This window comes from Danio aesculapii, chromosome 6 (genome assembly GCF_903798145.1).
Source record: "Danio aesculapii chromosome 6, fDanAes4.1, whole genome shotgun sequence".
Lineage (NCBI taxonomy): Eukaryota > Metazoa > Chordata > Actinopteri > Cypriniformes > Danionidae > Danio > Danio aesculapii.
In genome coordinates this window covers 33,059,692-33,083,703 of record NC_079440.1, presented here as the reverse complement: position 1 = coordinate 33,083,703, position 24,012 = coordinate 33,059,692, and the positions used below count along the sequence as shown (strand labels likewise).

The 24,012-nt window shown below is 35.4% G+C and overlaps 1 protein-coding gene across 5 annotated transcripts in view; it reads left to right on the top strand.

Annotated features, from left to right (window-relative positions):
• sgip1a (SH3GL interacting endocytic adaptor 1a) overlaps positions 1-24,012 on the top strand; it is a 152,085-nt gene that overhangs the window by 38,742 nt on the left and 89,331 nt on the right. For 4 of the 5 annotated variants that reach the window (XM_056460023.1, XM_056460022.1, XM_056460024.1 and 1 more), the window contains exons 1-2: positions 582-779; positions 992-1,263. In XM_056460023.1, the coding sequence (XP_056315998.1) occupies positions 1,254-1,263 (10 nt within the window). In that variant the 5' untranslated portion in view covers positions 582-779; positions 992-1,253. Of the gene's footprint in view, positions 1-581; positions 780-991; positions 1,264-24,012 lie in introns of those variants that run through there. The other variant, XM_056460021.1, reaches the window with a different exon arrangement.

Sequence of the window (24,012 nt, the reverse complement as noted above, 5' to 3'; positions counted from 1 at the left end):
TTTCAATGTATTTGTGCTTCACTATTACTGTTTTTGATTTCTTTTTGATGAAATAAATGTATTCTGTTTCTGGTGAGTATATGATATATCTTTCAAAATATGGAAATATCCTACTAACCCCATACTTTTAAATAGTAATGTAAATAATTTTACTTTTAAAGGTTTTATTATTTTTTTTAATATGTCTTATTTCATTTTTTATTTTAATATTCTTTACAATTAAGTACAATCTTTAGGTTATTCATTACAATGAATTAAATTGTTTCTCACAATATCGTCAGCTGTTTTTTTTTTTTTTTGTCTCCAAACTGCAGCTGATGCTTTTGTGAAACGGAAGGACGTTTAATCAGGCCATCTCTGTTGTTTTTTATTTGTCTTTTCATTAGTAATCCAAAAGGGGAGACACACCTCCTCATATAAAATGAATCCCAGGCCTGACACAAACATATAACCTCTCTCTCTCTCTCTCTCTCTCTCTCTCTCTCTCTCTCTCCCTCTCTCTCCTCCCCTCCTCCTCAGTCACAGTTAGAGTATTGAGCTCGGGCTCCTCCCTCTTCTGGTCAGCCACTGTTTCTGTCAGATGTAATGTCAGTGATTGATTTGTCACAGCGCTGCCAGCTGAGCCTCAATGTGCACTTTTACAAATGTAGCCATTAAGAAACTCTATCCCAGTCTGTCTATGTGTTCAGTTTCCTGTATTTAGTCGTGCGACACCAAACGCGCCATTAATCCAGCTCCCTTTCTGTTCTGGCAGGAGCAGCACGCTGCACCATAACAAGGTAAGCTGTGTGCTTGTGTGTGTATGTATATATGTGTGTGTGTGTATGTGAATTCCCAGTGAGGACTCTGACAGAAGCGATGAACCGCTCACCATGTGACATGCAGCAGAGCCTGCGGGATTGGCTGAGCCAAGCGATGACCTCAGCAAGCTCTCCCTCCCTCCCTCTCTCTGTCTCTCTCCACTCTGCTTTTTTTCCTGCCCCCTTTTCAGCATCCTTTGGTGATCGTGTAGACCGCAGCCGCAGTGGCCAGCAGCAGCAGCATCCATGGCCTAAACACGGAGCCCTAAAACATCTGACGGCCCGTCGTACGAGGGACACGGGGACTTTAAACCCGAGGGTTTTGGAGGCCGGAAGACTGTTTTTGTTTGGTTTCGTTTTTTTAACATCTCTCCATCTGGTAACCAGGGGCTTCTCTCCTCCCCTCCTCCCATTTCAGGCTCCTTGGAGATAGAGGAATGCAAATCTGCAATCATGATGGAAGGTGAGGGCTTGGTCTATTTATATCTCTTCTCATTGCGTGTACAGCCTTGGTTTTAAATGCCATAAGCTGTCCGGCTATTTTGGGTGGCTTGACATTCCGGTTACTCAGTGTAAAGCTGAAGGTGCTGGACAGCTTAAACATCACCACACACTCATATGTACACACACATGCATATGCACTCTAATGTACAATAGCAGGCGTATTTAATGTTTTTCTTTTCTTTGTGCTTTCGTCTCACCCCCCTTTAGATAGCTTGTCTTTGTAAAGGATTATTTGGATTTTGCAGTTACGGCTTATGTGCCCAGCTGGCCGCCTCAGAATTCTCTTTGTATATGGAGTTCAACACACACACATACACACACACACTCATACGTACACATCATACTGCACTCATTTGAGTTGTGTGTCTGCTCAAGGCCGTTTCTTTAAAGGGAGGTGTTCATGTGTGTAATTCGGTGTGCGCATGTGAGCGCTGTTGTCAGCTGTGTTTTTGGAGGGATGAACAGGATGGCTCGTTTCACATGTGTGACGGAGGTTTTTATGTAACGAGAACATATCATTTATTTATAACACTGGATCAGATAAACTAAGTATCATGTCACCGGCTTCTAAACACCGTTGTCTGTCCTTTTGCATGAGGGCTGGTGTATGGTCACGCTGGATCAAATCTAATGGTTTAAACCTTATAAATAAATGAAGACTTAATCATAATTTGTTGGTAGAATTTCCTCTAATGTGAGTAAACTATCACATATTCTTAATGACATCCGATTATGTGGGTCATTCACTCTCTTGTATATGGATTACAAACATGTGTTATGCAATTTTTTTGAGAAACGTCAGAACAAACCATATGCTGCTTCTTGATACAGTACACCAGCTTATTATTGTGGTCTTGTATATATGTAAAGAGATTAAGGATTACATATATTAGGTTTTTTTATTGCACAATAATTATAGGAAAATGCAGTATCATGCAAGTTTTATCTCAAGATAATTGTTGCTGTGAAACTCTAGTGATTGCAATTTCTGAGAGGTTCTTGATATTCAATAACTCACATCATAAAACAATGACAGAACATTATCCATTAGTTTATTGTCTAAATTATGTGAAATTATATTTAATCATGAAGAAATCATTTTATTAAGTAAAAGTATTTAGTCCAGAAATTTTCATGAAATCTATGATTTATTTTGAGGTGTCTAAAACAATTGTGCTTGATATAGTGATAATCAGTCATCATTAATCTTAAAATTTATATATATATATATATATATATATATATATATATATATATATATATATATATATATATATATATATATATATATATATATATATATTAGAGTTTAATTTTATCAGATGTATAAAACAACCTTGAATAAAGATCATTTGAAGGGATATTTCAGCCAAAGAAGACAATTGTTATTACCTTATTTAGGCCATTTAAGATACTGGAGACATATTTTTGCTTATAAATAATTTATTCTTGTGCTCAAAGCTTTTGTAATTACTTCGAGTGTCACAGAATTATTCAGAGACAATTCTAATATGCTGGATTAATGCCCAAGAAACACTTAAAAAAAACATTTTTAGCAATAAACTGTTTAACTGCACTCACAAGTGAATCTTAAGTTATTTTGGGTGATATATAGGTAAATATTCTCAATAAACAGACAACAGAAAATGTACAAACATACTTTAGCAGCTCATTATGCAGGCCTTCTCAGGTGTGAATCACTGCAGTAGTAATGATAATTCATGCCCCCTCGCATATGAGCCATGGAGCTTTTCAGTGTCTTAGAAAATTTAAATCAATATATTGTTTTCTGTAAGCAAGTAAACAAGATGGTTTTCAAATAATTTTGAAGCAAAAACTCTACGCTACAATATGTAGTTCTTAAATGACTTGAATTATTGTGGTCTTGTATATATGTAAAGAGATTTAGGATTACATGTATATTTTTATTGTACAGTAATTTATAGCAAAATACAGCATTATGCAAGATTTATCTGCATTTTGGGGATCTCAAAAAGTAAATCATAATAGTAAACTCACTAAAACTTAGGAATTATTATAAAACAACCAATATTAAAAGTATTAACTCTAGAATTAAAACAACTTTGCAGCAAAGATTGAATTAGGTCTTTTAATACATTAAATATTACAGCAAATTACTGTATTGAAGAGTTTACCTAAAATGAGCATATAATGTCTCACAAGGATTGTCAAATCAGTACAATCACTAATATTGTGAGAACTTATTTACTTATAGAACTTATTACTTATTTTTGTTTAAATAAAACTTGATATGAATAATATAATATTAATTATTATATATTATATATATATATATATATATATATATATATATATATATATATATATATATATATATATATATATATATACATATAAATTATAAATATCATTATATAATATATTAAGAGAAAAAAATCTAACATAAAAAGAGAAGCAAACTAAAATTAAAATATCTTGCGATTAAATTACTAAAAGTTAATTGCCAGATGATGTTTCTGTCTGCAAGCGTTAGATTTAGGGTAAGTAGATTTTAATTTGCTCAGTATAAAAACCATACAAGTCAAGACGAAAAACCAAAGGTGTGTGAGTGACAGATCGCAGGCCTTTCAGTGTTAGGTAACCCAGTAGCAAAAAGTGACAGCGACAATTACTGTAGCCTCAAATAGATGTGACATACAGTACAGGTGAATCTCTTAGTGTGGCTAGCACAGGCTTAGCAGGGTTAGCCATGCGTGGATTACCCGAAGGTGTAAAATAGCAAGGTAATCCACTTCAACCCAGTGTTTTTAAAATTATGCTTTGCTTTAGCTGGTATCCGCCATCATCACGTCTGGTTGCCATTTTGTCTTAGATAAACTGCAAAAACCTTTTATTGGTATAGTATGCATAAATGTAAGAATGAGAGTAGGATGTTCTTCCCTGAGGATGAGAAAGTTGAAAAGGTCAACTGCTACATTGCCGTAAAATTGGTTATTTCTTTTCCCTCATTCACTGTGCAACATGTAGGATATTTTGTAAGAATTATTGACCCTCTAATAGGTTCCTCATGCAAAAGTCTACATTTTTGCTCCCATGCTGTTTCTGATTTCTCATCTCTTCCCTTACAGTACTTCTCAAACCATCTTATGAATCATTAAAAATTAACATCTGAGCCCCACAAAATTAATTTATGATTCTTGAGCATTAGCAATGCTTCTAACCTCATGAATGAATTTTTTTATTTAATATATTTTCACAGTAGATCTACTTTATTTTAGCTTTTTGTGCTCGCTCGATGGCACACTGGGCAGTCTAAATGTGCACACATGCTCTGCATATAGTAACCACATCTTCGACCATTAAATTCTTCTGCTCGTTATAGGAATGGTTCCTTAATAATCACCATCCATCTAGAAGCAAAAACAACAATTAGCTTGTGCCGTTAGGCATTATATGAGCTCTGTGCTCAGCTGACATCAATTGTTAGTGACCCTGGCAATGTCTGGGTGGGGTTAGACTGAGCTTTTAAATAGACAGCCTGTCTATAGACTGCTTTAAATAGTGCCAGTGGTAGTGACAGTATTTCCTGTATTGCAGAGGTTTAGCTCCACCTCAATCCCAAGTCAGGAACACGAGAAAGGATTTTCACAGAATTTCTCCATGAAGATAAATCTAACCTTGAAGAATGATAAATAAATAGATCGGGATGAGCATTCAACTTGGGGAAAGAAGAACATAATATTATTAATAGTACAATTTTATAGTAAATGCATTGTATATTTGCTCTTTGGTTTACAATAATGCCAAATATACAGTTGAAACCAGAAGTACACCGTATAAGAAGGCATATAACCCTTTTTTTTTTTTAAATGTCGAGCAGAAGTCAGCATTTCCATAAAATGTCCTGTCAAGCAAGATGTTTCTGGAGGCAATCTCAACGGCTGCTTTACTTTTAGCTTTTTACCCTACAAATCTGACTCAATTACACCAGTTTTGTCAGGAGGAATTGACCAAAATCCAAGCAAACTATTGTGAGAAAATGATAGCCAAAATGTTTGACCCAAGTTAAACAGTTTTAAGACAAAGCTAAAAAAATACTATGGAAATGCATGCACTTTTGACTGTCTAGAAATTAATATCAAATTCTCATCCCAGAAAATGATCTCATTATTCTGGCATTTAGCAAGTGTAAATCATTTTGGTAATCCTAACGAACCTAAAATAGTAAATAGTTTTTAGAGTGTATGTAAACTTCTAGTTTCAACTGTATTAGTGCTAATGGTTTCAAAATTGTAGTTAAGGCGATGGATGCATCATAGGTGAAATGGTGAAATAGTTTCCTTCAGTCTGTTAGAGCATTGACTTGGGAGTTTTGTCTTTGTGCCATGTGGGAGTCGTTAAAAGAATAATTCCATTATGTCCTCTTGCTCTACTTTTAATGAATTTATTAAATTGAGTAAAGACTAGCTTGAGTGCTTATTTGTTACTTTGTGTAGGCGGCTTATAGAATTATGCAGTGAGTGATAACGGAAATGTACAAACACACTCCTTACTTAGACTTGGTTATTATTTTGTTTTTGAGAAATAAAGAAAACTCAGACCACAATAAACACATGATATTTGAAGCTTTACATTGGTATGGAGTTTGCATGTTCTCCTCATGTTTGCGAGGGTTTCCTCTGGGTGATCCTGTTTCCCCCACGGGCCATAGACATGTGGTAAGTGAATTTAATGAACTAAATTGGCCGTAGTGTATGTGTGTGCATGTAAGAGTGTAAGTGTGTTTCCCAGTACTGGGTTGCAGCTGGAAGGGCATCCGCTGTGTAAAACATATGCTGGATAAGTTGGCGGTTCAGTCCACTGTGGCACCCCTGATGAATAAAGGGACTAAGCCAAAGGGAAATGAATAATATAATATAATATAATATAATATAATATAATATAATATAATATAATATAATATAATATAATATAATATAATATAATATAATATAATATAATATAATCAGGCTCAAAGATAGAGTGAGTAATATTGACAAATTTAGAAATGATATATTTTAAAGACTAATACAGCTTAAGAGGAAGTGGACACAAACATGTACTGTGCTGTGCTGTACTGTACTGTGGCAAGACAGAGGTCGGCTCTGGTTGTTTTGGCAGTAACTGGAGTTGAGCTGAAGCAGTATTTCCCAGCAAGCTAAAGCAAACAGTGGCTTGGCATCTGACTGAAGTGGAAGAAGATTTATTTTCACTGTCACATAATGTCAGGAGCATCCCAGTTTTATCAGAGTATTCTATAATACTGTACATAAGTTTCAGAAGCAGGAAGTTGCCCGGAATGTTGCTTCTAGAGTTACATTTTGTCATATTGTCATAGTCATATCTGTTCAGGATAAACAATAAACATAACAAAATGTATATTATATATATATATATATATATATATATATATATATATATATATATATATATATATATATATATATATTCAGTATATTACCTTGCACTAAAATACACAACAATATACACAATCATTAGCATGGCATAGTCTACATTGACAATTAACCACGTTTTTTAATGTACTGAATGAATTTTAAATATTTAAGGTTTTGCATGTGTGTATTTTTTGTGTGTGTGTCTGTCTGCTCATCAAAAGAGGCTTTGAGTTCACTGTGATAACACTCTCCCCGCCCCCTACTACAAAAACACTCCACACTTTGAAGAATGAGAACCTTTGTTGAATGGCAACAATAGATTGGTCAAAGAACTAAGATGAACTTGGCAAAATGAACCTGCAATCTTTGTATGAATGAATATATGAGTTTTTATGATTATTTGTGTATACATTTGAAATGCAGGTTTTATCAGAAATATAATGAGTGTATAGTCTAGTAATGCAGTTTTTGAATGGTGCAATGATATATATGTGGTCAGCAGAGTTGTGTACTTTGATTAGACAGACAAAATGATTTTACAAATGGAATAGCAAGTTTAATGGTTTCAGGCCTGGACTATAGATTTTGTTGTACTGTGTTGTATCAGAAAATGGGCTGTAATGGACTGTTTACATGATAATGATTTTACAACAGTTCTGTTTGTTCATTTACATGACTAAAAAGACCCAATCCCAATTCTACCCCTTAGCCCTTCCACTTGCTCCTTTCCCTCGTTTTGCGCATCATGTGAAGGTGTAAAAGTGTCCCAATTCTCTTTAACGTGAAGGTATAAGGCTAAGGGGAAGGGCTAGATAGCCCTTGAAACAGAGATTTTTCAGGACCACACTTAAAACCAAGGAGTATGAACATTTCCCAGAATTCACAATCTACAACGGCAACATGGCTGCACACAGAAGTCAGGAGATACACAAATTAGTATTTTTTTTGTCATCATTACGAATTTTTAAAACAAACAAGCATATGTTTTTATATACGAGCTTGCAATTATTTGATGATGTGTGCAGGTGTTGTAGTGCTGTCCCATTTTTAGGGGTAAAATTTGAAGGGGTAGGACTGAGAATTAAAAACTGGTTTCTAAGTTGAAGTTTTTGAAAATGCTGCATTTGTCTTGTCTGTTTGAAGACCTAAAAACAAAAGTCTTTGAATTTGACGTGTGCATAATATGGGTTTAGGGGAGATTAAAGGAAAGAACAAACAAATATATACCACAATGGTGGTGTATGATTTTGTGTTTTTGCTCACGTGTTTCCTAATACTTTATTGGCAAAGTGTGGATTTACTTCAGATTACAATGGTTGTCACTTCCATTCAATCCACTTCAATGTTGTCACTTCCAAATACTGGCCTGGCATACATAATACAGAGCTTTAAGGGAATACAAGGGAAATTAATTTTCAATATTTTGCCTACATTGTCACCTTAATGTAGCCTAAGAAGTGATGTAATAGAGTATACTCTTTAAAACAGTACTTTAAAAATACTTTCAACAATGTTTTTTTTTGTTTTAGTACAGAGTTTGTCACATTTTAAGTTTGGCCCTACAGCGGGTCACACACCGGATGCGGAACGGCACGCACATGACAGTTGGAAGTATCGTACACCAGACACGCGCATTTGAATGCTATTTAATATGAAACTATTCAGATGGCGCTCTGTGATTCGGCAGAAATATGAACCTGAGTCCTGAGTCCTGTGTCCTGAGTCATAGCTGGGTGCCATAGACAGCCGCCGACTTGCAACACAGATGTATGTACCCTGATAGCATCCTAAGTTTAGAATTCTAAAATGCGCTACGTGGCGCGACGCAGCGCATTGCCGAGCCTTTTAAGGGTTGTGTTTGTTTGATTGTTTTTCCATACTTCCATCCAATCTGTCTAAATATATTGACAAATAAATTTGAAACATAAAATTTGAAACTAAATAAATAAATCAATAAATGTATTAATTTATTTCATGCATTTATGCAGTGGATGCCCTTCCAGCCACAACCCAGTACTCCTTTACAATCTCACATTCACATACGCACTCATACACTAAGGCCAATTTAGTTTATTTAACTTGCCTATAGCTTTGGGCTGTGGGGGAAATGAGAGCGCCTGGATGAAACCCACGCCAACACGAGGAGAACATGCCAACTCCACACAGTAATGCCAACTGGCCCAGCTGGCATCCAAACCAGTGACTTTCTTGCTGTGAGACGCAACGTTGCTAACCACTAAACCATCGTGCCATCCCTCAATAAATTTAAATATGAATAATGTAATAATTTTAAGTTCAAAAGCTAACACATAGGTGAATGACTTGACATTCTTTCCATATTGTTAGCCTGTTTATAACATCTTTTTAATTAGAAAAAACAACAACCATTTGCACAAAACCTTTTAAGTTTTGAAAACCCTTATTGATAATCGCTTATAATTATTTTTATTGTTATGGGTTTCTTTTTTAGTTTTGTGCAGAATTGACATTCAGTATTTGGTAGGGTTTTGTAGTATTGCTTGATTGCCTTACTTGAAAACAAGTCATCGTGGTTATTAGCATTACTGTGATACAGAATGGGTTTTGATCATTTCAAGTTTAAATTAAATCCTATTTGTAAAATTACTCTAAATCCCTTCTGAGCGATGGCTAACTTTAGCTCTTTATTTCCATCCTGTTTGATTCCATGCTCTTAGGTATCCTGTCTGTTTTCCTACCGTTGTGTAAATATTAAGGTTATAATTAAAAAAAGTGTAGGTGCCTGAGCTTGACCAGAGCAAATATATCAAAGTCTGGAATATGCTTTTGAGGTTACTGTATATGAAGGAGATTATGCAGGTTATATACAATTCAATCAATGACAGCAGTTCACAATATTAACCACGTCTCATTATTGTGGAATATTATTAATGACAGTTTTAACAGTTGACTCATTGTAAGCCTGTCTTCATAAAGGTGTGTGTCGGTGTGTGTGGGTGTTTTGCCTGCGTTGTTCCGGAGGCGTCAGATTAGACCTGTTTGCCTGATATGAACCTGGATTTACTCATCCTGTTTCCTCATTTGCCCCCAAAAGCAACGCAGGGTGAACAATTGAAATACAGTATGTGCAGTTCAGACTGGAAATATGGTGGCAGGAGAATAGTGCTGGAGTGGTGATAAAAGTTAAAGGGCACCTAGGTTACCCCTTTTTTCAGATTTATTATGAATCTGTTTTGTCTCCAGAATGTGTCTATAAAGTTTCAGCTCAAAACACCCATCAGATTTTTTATTATACCTTTTAGAAGATTCTATTTTATACATTTTTGCGTCGCGTGGCGGTTTTGCTGTACTGTGCCTTTAAGGCTAGTCCTCCCCGCCCACCGTTTCTACGTGCCTTTCTGCGTGCCTTAATCTCCTTCCTTGGCTGCATCAGACAACAGACAGACTTAAAGGAAGCAGATCTCACTTATCGTTTATGAGAAATACTACAGTAAGAACTTTAACAATGATTATTTGATGCATTAGTTGTGTTAAGTTGCAACGATGAGTCAGCATAATGTTTTTACAAAGTTCACGCACACACACACAGATACATACACACATACACAGTGCGGACACGACACGCACATACACACAGACAAAGCCCGTGTTTAGCTTTGCACTGTTTTTGCACGCAAATGTGACAGGATACAGGTTAATCTCCACTGCTGTATGACTATCTGTTATGTTGATGTACAAAATAAAGCTGATTTAATGTCCACAAACCGGGATTGAAGCGTCTTCTTTTATAATTGTTCTGACACGCGGCTGTGCTGATGAAGTGAATCTGAAGTAAATCGCTGTAATTCATTACACACATGCTCTGTTTTAAAACATTTGAAACTTGTAAAACTCACTCTTCTTGATCACGTTTTATGATGATTGATGATCCTAGCAAACTGGACAGACATTTTATTCCCGGTTGCTTTGCGCTCATCTTCTCTTGTTTGTGATTATACATGTGACTACCAGAACATGTTAATACGCAGATGTCAATTAATTCGGTGGGGAGGGGGACCGCACTCCTACGTCAAGTTGCGTTCGGTCTGAAAACCGCTCCAATTGATTCACTGTTTTTATGTTGTTAAATTGGTAAAAAAAAAATTAGTTGTGTTTATATCACCCCAATATGACCGCCTATACACTAAACCTACACAAATGTCTGTCCAAACAGCTTGAAAAGTAGATTTTTCACCATAGGTGCCCTTTAAAATGGAAATGACTGATGCAGTACATACAAAGAGACTGACAGGTACATTGGTGAATGTGTTTTCACATAATCATTATGCCACATAAATGATCATGTTCAAATGTGCAGTACAATTTGATGGTTCATGTGGTGTTTAAGCTAGTTTGAGTGTTTAAATGCACCACCCTTTAAACGTTTGTGGTTTGTAAGGATTTATTAATGCTTTGAAAGAAGGCGGCAATGCATTTACATGAATTTACAAAAATATTATTAACAATAACATTTTCTTTTCAGCGTAAAATTAGTTTTAATATACTTTACTTTGATGGATAAAGAGTTCAAAAGATGTTCTAATGGAAATAACAAAATATCACACATATATTTTGTTGTTACTTTTCAGTTTACTTCATGCTAGCTAATTGAATGCATTTTTTTTAAAGTATTCCTTGCCTCAATGTGTGTGTATCTGTGAAAATGTTGTCTATATTAATTTTCTTATATACAACCATTTTTGTTTTTATTTTGTAATTTGGCTTTTATTTTTTAAAGTACAGTGAAAGTGTGGAAATTGATGGGGAAGGCACGCAGGAAAATACTTCACAAAATCATTTCCTGTTCACAGTTATTGGAGTGGATTATCTCTTCATTTCCGTCCTATTTTCTGCTGATTTGCACATTGAAAAGATTACAGATGAGGTTTTCAATTTGCATTTTGTGGAACTACTGAAAGTTTAAGTTAATTGCAGGCCATTCAGAACTTCTAATTAAAAACAAAAATATCAGAAATAAACCATATTATTGAAGTCACATCTTCTATTTAAATATGTTTCAGTGAATGACTTTAATGGCGTCACGGAGGCGTAGTGGGTAGCACGATCGTATCACAGCAAGAAGGTCGCTGGTTTGAGCCCCAGCTGGGTCCATTGGCATTTCTGTGTTGAGTTTTCATGTTCTCCCCATGTTGGCGTGGGTTTCCTCTGGGTGTTCCGGTTTCCCCTACTGTCCAAAGACATGTGGTATAGGTGAATTGAATAAGCTTAAATGACCATAGTATATGTGTGTGAAAGAGTGTGTATATGTGTTTCCCAGTGTTGGGTTGTGTCTGGAAGGGAATACGCTGCGTAAAACATATGCTGGATAAGTTGGCGGTTCATTCCGCTGTGGCATCCCCGAATTAATAAAGGGACTAAGCCGAAAAGAATATGAATGAATAAATAAATTTAATGGCGTCTCGGTGGCGCAGTGGGTAGCATGATCGTATCACAGCAAGGTCTGCTGGGTCAGTTGGCATTTCTGTGTGGAGTTAGCATGTTCTCCCCATGTTGGTGTGGGTTTTCTCCGGGTGCTTTGGTTTCCCCTACAGTCCAAAGACATGAGGTGAATTGAATAAGCTTAATTGGCTGTAGTGTATGTGTGTAAAACAGTGTGTATGTATGTTTCCCAGTGTTGGGTTTTGGCTGGAAGGGCATCTGCTGCGTAAAACATATGCTGGATAAGTTGGCGGTTCATTCTGCTGTGGTGACCCCTGATTAATAAAGGGACTAAGCCGAAATGAAAATGAATGAATGAATGAGTGAATGAATGAATGAATGAATGACTTTAAAGGGACGATTCACCACAAATTGAAAATTCCATCATCATTTAATCATCCTGGAAACCTGTATCCATTGACATCCTACTATGGAAGCCAATGGTTACTGGCTTTCAGATTTCTTACAAATATATTCATCTGTGTTCAGCAAATAGTTAGATTCTGTTTTCATCTCCAAATGTTGCTCATTTAAAAATGTTTAGTTTTAAACACTGATACACAGCAATTGTTTTATATTGAAGACCTTAAACAGGCTGTTAATACATAAAGTGATCCGCTGCCTCAACATAAAGTACCTGAAATACTTTCAAGCATCTTAAAATCCAACATTACTTCATGTCCAATGAATATATGCAAAAGGAAGACATAAACAAAGACAGGCAGGATGACAGTATGGTTTCAAATGATTTATTTTAACTATTGATTTACTTTCATTACCTATTGATTACCCATTTTTACATGTTTATTTATACAACCGTTTCCCCTTTCAAACAGTCAAACTGTGTGTGTAAACAAGCATCCAGCCATATCAAGCTACATTTTATACCTCCATTTAGTTTGATTATCCAGCACAAACTAGAACGCTCAGTTAGTTCACACAAAAAAATGGTGCTCGACATAACACCTCTGTATGTGAATAAAGTCCAGCTATGATCCTATGAAATGACTTCTTGTTTTAAAACAAAGGGTACTTGAATATGTATATTTCAGTATATGACCCCAAAAAGCCCTGTTATGCAAACAGAAGTCCTGCCTTAAAGGGAAAAAAATGTATTGTCCTGCCACTGTGCTCTTTGTTGGCTGATGATTGAAAGCTTTTAGTTCTATTGCAGGAAGGACAGATTAAGTACCTACTGGATGGACCTTAGCTCTGATATAACAGGAAAGAGCATCTGTCATCAAGACGCATGTATGACGCATTAGATATAAGGGACACTTGGTGTCTGTTCATTTGTGCTTATTGCATGGCCTACTTCTGAGCATGTTATTTAATCATATATGTTGAGATCTAAACAGTTTGTAAGTTCTAATGGTTTCCACTGCAAATATCATTAAAAAACATTACAAACTATCAAATTCTAACCAACAAAACCAGTACATTTTAATGGTTTCTAGTGCATCTTGAACAAATTCCATTAGGATTTCTTGGTTTTAACATGCCACCAATAGAAAGCTATACGCTAGAACCCTTACAAATTCTGTTTCTTTTGTTTTATTCAGCAGGGATGTATTTACTGCATGGCTGTACAGTAGGTGCCTGTGTGTGTGTGTTGGGTTTTGGTGTGTTGAGGCCTGTGTGAGAGATGACTCATCTCACGAATGGCGGATATGTGGCTGATCTGTTCAGAGCTGACTGGCTGCATTAGCATTAGCATTAGCAGCTACTGGTTACTGTGAACACAAGCTGCTGTCAAACCACACAGTCACAAAAAGATGATAGTGTGTATTACTGAATAGGGCTTTAATAATGTTGATAATACTTGGCATTTTCCAAAGTAGTCTGTAAAATAGGGTCTTAATTAATCTTTTTCAGAAAATGATTTGCGAAAAGAGATGCTTAACCTTCTATTGTTGATCGTCTATACTCAGAAGGTCAAATAAAATATTATGCAAGTTGCTTTATTTTCTTTTCATACTGTGAGGTTTGCAGTATTTGAAACCCAGTTTTTGAAATATTGGTTTAAAAATCAGGGTTGGATTGATATTAATGAGGGCTTGTGATTAAAAATGTCACTAAATGAGCAATAATGTCTCACAATGTAATAATAAATAGAGTTGTGAATGGAGTGAGTTTTAAAAATGAATAAAAATGTATGTATGTAAATGGTTTAGATCTGTACATCATGTTTCTTTAAGGGTGCTTTATTGATTCTGTTGAGCTTATGGATGCACTGAATCTCAGTCAGAGGTGTTTACATGAATCAATGATAAAAATGCTGGAGCTTTGTTGTGTGTATTTGTGCTTACAACATGATGCATCTCAAATAATAATAAACATGATGCAACTAAGATGCTGTGCCCCCCCCCCCCCCCAATATATCACACATTTATGCATTATTTGAATCTTATTTCAATCTGCCTTATTTTTTATTAAGCTTTTTAAAAACTTGTTGTACACTACAATCAATTTCAAAAACAAATAGATAAATAAATAAATAATAAATAAATAACATTTAAAAAATTAAATAAAAAAAACTAACAAACAAAAAAATAACAAAAAATTAAACAATTTATGATCCTGATTTTTCAATACTGTTATAGAATAATTATTGTATATTACCATCACATGTTGAGCAAACATGAAAATGTGTGACATCAAAACAGATTTAAAAAAATAAAGATTCTAAAGTATCTATAATTAAAAGTAAATAAATAATGGAATTAAATAAAACTCCAGGCATTATTAATAAAAATTACTTTCCCAGGAATCTGAGAAGAATTTGAAGAATAATCTGAAACTTGAATCTTGTTAGAAATTCTATCATTATTCACATTCATTATTTTTTCACCAACTGATTTAAAATCATGTAATAATTCAAAGGCTTTGCTACAATGGCTTGAATACTAATTAACAGATTGCTGCAAGTCATGCACTGTAGTATGAGTTGAAATTGTTTAAATGCAGTTCAGAAGGTTGAGAAGTGGGACAGACCCTAGATCACTGTTTTAAGGAATATCGAACATACAGTATTACTTTTCAGTAAAGGTTAAATAATAGTATCAAAACATTTTTTTTCAGATAATGCTGCCACTTAATTTGAAGTCATCTTTCTATGTGGAAGCTGTTTAGTGTGTGACTGGGCCTCAGATGAGTTAAAAACTGACAGTGGCTATGTCCCTGTCCCATAGATGAGTCATCCTGATTGGGTTTCATTACCTCTCTGCTTTAGACAATAGAGCCTCCATTGATTTTTATCGTCAGCAGAGCTCATCAGGAAACAGAACAGGGCAGGAGAACGAATCAGCAGAATCTAAGCACAAGAGTTTGTGTCTTGAAATGTCTGTTGATTTTTTTTGTGTTTCTCAGAAAACTAAAAGTGTGTGGGAAGCAAAACAGAATGTTCTGGTGTTGATGAGTGCTACTAAATGTATGGAATACATTTACAATGTGTAGGATATGTTAAAATAGTAGTGAAGTTTGCAACACTAAACAGGCATTTTGCTTTTTCACCGTATTCCAGTTGTATTGCGGTTGCTTTTGCTGCATGTGTAACTTTCTCTTTTATTTAGCTGGGTAGCTCATAACCTCTATTTTGTTGACTGTCTTATTTTTACTTTTATTTTATTTTTTTAAAAGGAAAACATACAATTCATAAGGTTGGCTTAATCTAATGCTGCAATGTTTGAGTAAAACATACAGACCACATACACTTTAAACAGGGTATTGCAAATTAAACTCCACCTGAATTATTAGAAATTACTCAAGAAACATTGTTACTTTTATATAATTTAGTTAAATGGATTTTACAGTACCATGTAACTTAAGAAATGTTGAGTGCCAAAACTTGCGAAATAAAAGTAAAATTGACAAATTGGGGTGTTAACTCTGCACAGTTTATAAACAATCCTACTTAAACACACTTGATCAAACTGAGTCCTTCAGGCTTGTGTGAAACCTACAGGTTAAGCACTGTTGGAACATAGCTGTGAACAGTTGCAGCCCTACAGGAACTGAGTTTGACACCCCTGGTCTAGGACATCAGTAAATCTAGCAAAAGTATTTTGTTGTTGATGTTTGCTTGGCTAAATTGAACTTGGATTTGAATTGAACTAAGATTTGGAATTGAAGATAAAAGAAGTTTGACAGCTGTCACTTCTAAGTGAACTATTGTATGGCTCTGTGTTGATACTGCATCCGAAAGCAAGTGAAGAATACCCCATTCAATTATACGTTTTTACTCCAAACTCATCTCCTAACTTCAGTCGAGTGTTTGAAATTAATAATTCTGTGAGATTATTCCATAGTCATGTGATTATTAGTCACAATAGTTGTTTCTCAATGTGTTCTTAAGTGATTTTGCATCCTTGTGTTTTTGTATTCTTCTATAACAACCACCAAATTTCAGTTCCAATACTTAAGATGCAAGAACAGAAGATGCATGAAAGAACCAACATAAGCTCATTCTGAAAATGTAGCCCTATATATTCATTTCTGGAGATTATGTTGCTATTTTTTAATTGAACGCTACAGGGTGGTATGGCGCTGTTCCTTTTCACGCTTAACAGCTGACAGTTTACCTCTGTATGGACGGCTTTCCGGCTGTTATCAGTTTGTCCAGTTAGCTCGTCATGTACGTACGTGGACTTGAGATGCAGAGAGGAGATGACCACGACGATGAGGTTCGAGTCCAGAGAAGAACAGTGGGTAAGACAAAAACAGAAGACAAAAAATAAGTAAATAACAGGGTGGAATATTATAAAACATGGTAAAAATCAGATGAGGGCTTTTCTTTTTCTTGATTGCTTTTTACATTTGTCGGTTGGGTTTAGGGAAGGGGCAGGGTGGATCGGTCGATCAGTCAGTCAGTCATTCAGTCAGTCAAACAGTCAGTCAACAGCGACCTCTGGTGGATTTACGAGAGAAGAGCAGGCACGAATGGCACTCGCGAGAAAAATTTGAGATCTCAAAAAGCATACACAGCGGCCTCTCATGGATTTGCAAAAACAAAAACTGCAAAAAAAAAGTAGCTCCTGGGATGTATTTGACGGTCTCCAGAAATGTATAAAGGGGTACATTTTCAGAATGAGCCTGGGTTGGAAAGAACTCAGATGTGTTTTTGATTTTCAGGATGCATCAACTGCAGACTTGAGTGCAGAACTTGCTCTCGAAGTCTCAGAAGTTATTGCAGCTAAATAACAGGAGATTTTATATATCTGTTTATTATTATAGTTCAGAGATATAACTTGTTTACCTCAGAAGTTTATCTAAATGAGACAGTGAAAGTAAACATTCACATGAAAATTTGATTAAAGGGAGTTTAACTGCTGAAATTTGTATTGAAATCTGTTTTATTTGTATTGTGTAAAGTATATTAGGCTTTTGTGAATTTAATATATATTGAAAGGGGGGGAAAAACTATAAATCCTTGTATGAATTTTTCATGTTTAAATTATTTTCCTTTAAAATGTGATCATGTGCCATTAGTAAGATTACAGAATCTCATTTATCACAGAATGCGTTCTGTGGTCTCATGTAGGGCTGTGCAATTTGAGTAAAGTATCTAATTACGATTTTGTTCAGTGTTTGTGAATATCAAACCAAAAATATTCAAATATTACCTACATGCTGTTTTACTTTCATATTAATTCACCAATTCCTGTTTGTTTGTTTTATTGTGGGCTTTCCGGATAGTTAGGTTGTGCAATTCTGACTGGGCAGAACAAAAGTTTGCTCACTCAATTGGCTAGTAAGACTGTCACACAGATGGCAGTCACACATTTACTCTGGGTGGGGAAAATTATATAATACATATATATTTCATGTCGCAGCCTCTTGCAATTAGCTAATCGCAACGTTTCAAATTGTAATTCGATTTCGATTAATCATACAACCCTAGTCTCATGGTCTTCTGTGTTTGTTTTTCCAAAGTAACTTAGCTAGACTGCCATGAGAACCACTGTTCTTCATGAGGACACAAGTCCGTTTTCTGCATTCTTGCAATTGACAAACAATCATTGAATCAATAAAAGCAGTTTAAAGCTCTGTTTGGAAATCAAATCAGGTGTCTTTACAACATATTTGTATCTTCTGTGTGAGAGTGATGAGGTTTTCTATAAATCATAGAGACATGTTTACCTGGCAAGATGTGCATTAGAATTGCAGCTTTTGATGAATCGTGATCTATTGTGGTCTAATCGTGATTAATCATGCAGCACTTGATTTTTCTAGCTTTAAGCTTATAGGTTTTGTGTCCATGTATGCACTTCTACAGACCTAATGGCAAGAATGCCCAGAACTGACATTAACTTTACTTTTATGCTGAAGAAACAAAAAGCATCAGCTGGTAAAGCCTGAAGGCTAAATCAGCCCTTTGAGTAACCCCACTGCTGCTCTCTCCTGTCTTTCTCTGTATTGTAAAATGTGTGCACATCTCGCTGTATACTTTATCTTCTCTTGCTGATTGATTGGATTAATTCTTACATTTTCATGACCAGTTTTGTTTTCTTTTAATATATCATTCATTTCTGAGTAGAAGTGGAGGAGACATAATAGTAATCCTACTCGTTCATGGCAGTAACAGTAACAAGACATTTTCAGTATGCTGCTGTTGTTGTTGTTATTTTGAAGATGTTTAGAGATGATAATTGTCTGTTGGAAAAAATTGCCCGCATTATCTACTGTGTGGGTGGTGGAGGAAAAATGCAATCTGTGTCCACATGGACCAAACCCCTCACAAACATAGTTGCTACCGCTCTTAAATCCAGATGAAGGGAACTCCCATGTGCAAAGTCAAGATTAAAGATAGAGGTTAATGTAAGAAACCCACAGACACTCCTTAAAAACCGCTTCCATGGAGAAAATCATGAGTGAGAGAGAGAACAGTATTCACAGGCAGAAAAGTGTTGGAGAATGTGTTTTCATTTTTCTTGCTTGAATAAGGGGAAAATTACCATAAAAATCTAGTTCTGATTCACAGCAGAAAACTGTTGGATAATGTTTTCTTCTTTTTTTCTTGCTGAGATAGGTGGAAAATAACACAAAAAATTGGTTTCGATGTTATTGCATGTTAAAGATATTTAAAAGTGATACGGTTATACTGTTAGTACTACAAACAAGTTGGATATAAAATTTCAGCACAAAAATGCTTCTTATTTATCCTTTTGAATTTGGTTTGTACATGTATGTTTTTTGCTCTTGTACTTTTAAAAACCTAATTCTGTCCTTTAACAGAATGTCTGACTTCTCTGTACATTTGTAGTATTTCTTTAATCATTTAGACCATTTGGATCTCCTTCTTTTCTTGAAATTAAGCTTGTGTTTAGAACTGGTACAATCCTTTCAACAAACGGTGCATAAAATCATATAATGTATATTTATATAGCGCATTTCTCATGTATGGCCATACACCCAAAGCGCTTCACAATAATGAGGGGGTCTATCCACACCTCCACCAGTGTGGAGCATCCACTTGGTTGATGAGACGGCAGCCACCGGGCAACGGTGCCAGAAACGCTCACCACACACAAGCTATAGGCGGAGTGGAGAGACAGTAATAGAGCTAATTCGGTGGATGGGGATAATTGAGAGGCCATGATGGGATGAGGGAATTGAGGGAATTTGGCCAGGGCACCGGGGTTACACCCGTACTCTTTACGAGAAGTGCCATAAGATTTTTAATGACCACAGTCAGGACCTCAGTTTAACATCTCATCCGAAAGACGGTGCTCGCTGACAGTATAGTGTCCCCTTCACTATACTGGGGCATTAAGACTCACACAGACCACAGGTTGAGCACTCCCTGCTGGCCTCACTAACCCCCCTTCCAAAAGCAACCCTAGTTTTTCCATCTGGTCAATGGTTGACTGAGACCAAACATTGCCATTTGATATACAGTACCTAAAACAAATCATATATATATATATATATATATATATATATATATATATATATATATATATATATATATATATATATATATATATATATATATATATGATTTGTTTATATATATATATATATATATATATATATATATATATATATATATATATATATATATATATATATAGGCTTAATCTATAACCACTACAGAGATCGTCAGACTAGGGCTGCATGTTACTAAGAAAATATGTGATATGTAATATTGTTGTTGATTATTGCAATAACGATATTTTTGTGATGTAATATTTCCCTGGAAATTTTGCTATTTTCATTCATACATTTTTCTTTGGCTCAGTCCCTTATTTATTAAGGGTCGACACAGCGGAATAAACCGCCAACTATTCAGGCATATGTTTTACTCAGCGGATAACCTTCCGGCCACAAGCCAGTACTGCCAGTACTACACCCAAACACTCTTATATTCACACTCATGCACAATTTTGTTTAACCAGTTCATCTACGGATATTGCATGTCTTTGTATTGTGGTGGAATACATAGGACCCGGAGGTACCCCTTGTGAACACGGGGGAAAACATGCAAACTCCAGAAAGGCTATTGTTATTTAGAAATGTATCGATCATACTAAAAATAAACAGGTAATCGGTATTTTTGCTGATCTAGTTGTCTAGCTTTCCCTTTTGTGACCTGTCTAGCCCATAGCAGAAAAGCACAGACTGGGGAAGTGGGGATAATGATAATAAAGCCTCATCTGATTGGTCAAATTTGGATAACCTATGTGTGCAACACCAAAATACTTGTCACATAAATTTCATTTATTGCATCTCTCTGCGATATAGAAAAAAAAGATTGTTATCACAATAATAATTAGGGACGTAACGATTCATCTGACTCAGGATTCAGTAAACGATTCATGATACTAATCTCACGATACAATTTAGTCCCGATTTTTTTTTTTTTTTTTTTTTTTTTTTTTTTTTTTAAACAAAATTATTTGAAACAAGTTTAAGGTGAAAAGCCTTTTAATTTTTTCCCTAAATGCTGCACATTTGTTTTTGCAAAATAATACATTTTCTTTCATAACTAAATAGGTATTTTAAAAACAAATTCCAAAACAATAATAAAAGTAATAATAATAATACAAACTGAAAAATATAAACAAACTTAAACTGTTCTGAGATTTTACATTTTTAAAAAGAAATATCAGCTTATCTCTGTTTTCTGGCCTTTTACAATGTTCCCTGCTGAAAAAAAAAAAACTCTTTCACTGGGGACTGAGATGGCTGGTGTGGAGCGGTAAGCCTTTCCTAAACCAGAGAGCAGTGTGTACAGAGGAGGTCAATAGGCCTTCTGATCCAGGGGACTGGCCACTGGCATAAAATACTGATTATAAAATTACTAATTATATCGTAGGATATAGACAGGAGTTGAACATGATTATGAAGGTGAATAATTAAAATTACTTTTATAATTAATTAGTATAAGGATCAGTGTGATAAGCTTAAGAAGGGGATAATCTTGAACATTTTAAAATATTTAATAATAATAATAATAATAATTATTATAATAATAATAAGCAAAATCTAAAACCTGGTTGTGTAAAAGAACAACTTTCTCTTTCACTCTGAAAAACATCTTCACGCTTTCGCTATGAAAACATTGATGCACCGTGTGATCTCCGTAGCACTCGTCGGAGCAAGTGGAGCTGCAAATCACCCGAACCATGTGGTTTGGTTTGTTAATAGTTTTTTTTTTTACGTATAGACATTAGTTTTTCACTGTACTGACGGTTTATGTGCATCATATTCATTCTTCTGTTAGTGTAAGTAAACGTCCTTTTGGAGCATTTGCACAAAGTTTTTGTTTTGTCTGGCGTACTTCACTGCTGTCATTTTCCTCTGCCGCCACACCTCTTGCTCGTCGCTAATGTGTGCTTGTAAACACAGCGCCCCCTCTGTTAAAAAATGCATTGCGATTCCTTCAACATTTCTACCGGTTTGAATCGTATTTTCAACCAGCTCACGGTGAATCAACATATCCCTAATAATAAAAATAATAATATGATTTGTGGTTCTACTTCAGAGCCAATGGTAGACTCCAGAACAACTATCCACGGTAATGATGCTCTCTGCGGAATATTTGACTGGTGTAGGGCAGCACACTCGGAAATTATTTAAACGCATTTTCAAACAGCCACTGTCCTTATAAATAAACCACATACTGTATTTGAAGGATAAACGTTAGTGTGATGATACTGGTAGAATATCACCACGGCTGTAAAAAACTCAGCATAGATACATAAAACATGTTTTAGCAAGTGAGAGCATTAGCTGGAAATAATGTTGGGGTTTAGGGCTTGATTGGTGTTGTGTTGAGGCTGAAGCAGCTGATCTTGTAATGTTCAGTGTGTGTGAGCTTCCCTGTGCTGTGGCTCTCTCTCTCCATCTGCTTCTGTGTCTCATGACGCTCCATCTGCTTCTCAACAAAGAATCTTCATTCACTGCCAGTACTGAATCAGTTCAATGTGAAGACTGTCTTCAATAAACAGGATTTCCATGTAGCAGAGCTGACGCACGGAATTATAAATGGAGTCTGAATGAAGACAAAGCCTGTGTCCTAGAAGTTCAAGTAGTCCAAGTGTTATTTTCATTGGCCTGCGTTAAGGATGCTATAAGCTAATCCAAACTGAAATAGTTCCACATGCTAGTGTAGCTACACTGTTACAGATAGAGATACAAAGAAAGCTTCACTGAACCTATTTTTAATGTGAAATATTAAAATAAGAGTGTAGTATTAAACAAAGCATCAAAAGCAGACTTGTAGTAAGAAGTTTATTTAAAAAAAGAATAATTACCTATACTCCAAATTGCTAACCAAAAGATGCAAATACAGTAAAGCGTAATCCAAAAATGCTACGTTTTTACATTGAAAAGTTTTGTACCAGAAAGGCTCATTTACACAACCCAGACAATGAATGTTCACATTCAAAATTTGCCTGAGCACGGAGCAGTAGCAGGAGACCTTATTAGTTCCCATAATGTAATTTGAAAGCATAAATAAACAAGAAACAACCATGAATCACAAGCTTTCGGCAACTTAGTGGAGTTTAATTAGTAACATTGCTACCTTTAGTTACTCTCTAATCCCGCGACTTACTAGTATTTGTCACAGCTCATCTGCTACAGTTCTATTGCCAGGCTTACTATTGATTGCAATCATTATTCATTGTGTTCAGACACTTGGACAAAGCCCCTTGGTTGGTTGTTTTGCTGGCAGTCAGCTTAAGGACCTGGCACATGTCACATACACTGGCACGAGAGCTGCACTTCCCTCTTTAGTCTTACACAGAAGGGCCAGACCTCCACCAGAGATGGTGTGATTTAACATCATCAAAGCACTGCAGCCTCATTTTTTACCACTTGCTATAAGGATTTACATGGTAATAGGAATAAGGCATGAAAAAATTTTTTTGCTGAAATACTATGCCTTTAGAGCACGTCCTTCTGCAAATGCTTTATTTTATTTTAGTTTATTTTTTGCTACAAACTGCATTTCAATTTGTAAGCTTTTAGCAGTGTTGATGGTGAAATGAAATGAACTGCTGAAGAATATTCTGAGACAACCTATGATTATGTCTTTAGGGACCGTGGGTTGTGGCTACTTATTTCCGCACTTCTGTTTAGGATTGTAACGTGTATTGGGGGATTTGCTCAAGAGACTTGCATGATATGGCTGTACAGTGTATTTATGTACAGTAGTTTAATATGAATATTGTTATCCTACACAGTTAGTATACCCCAAAGTAAAAAAATCAGTTTTTAATTTCTCAGCTCAGTCGTTCCAAACTCATAAATAAAAATCTTTGGAACTTAAATGACGATATTTTGGTGCCTACATTGAAAAAAATATGATATTTTATAACATTTATTAG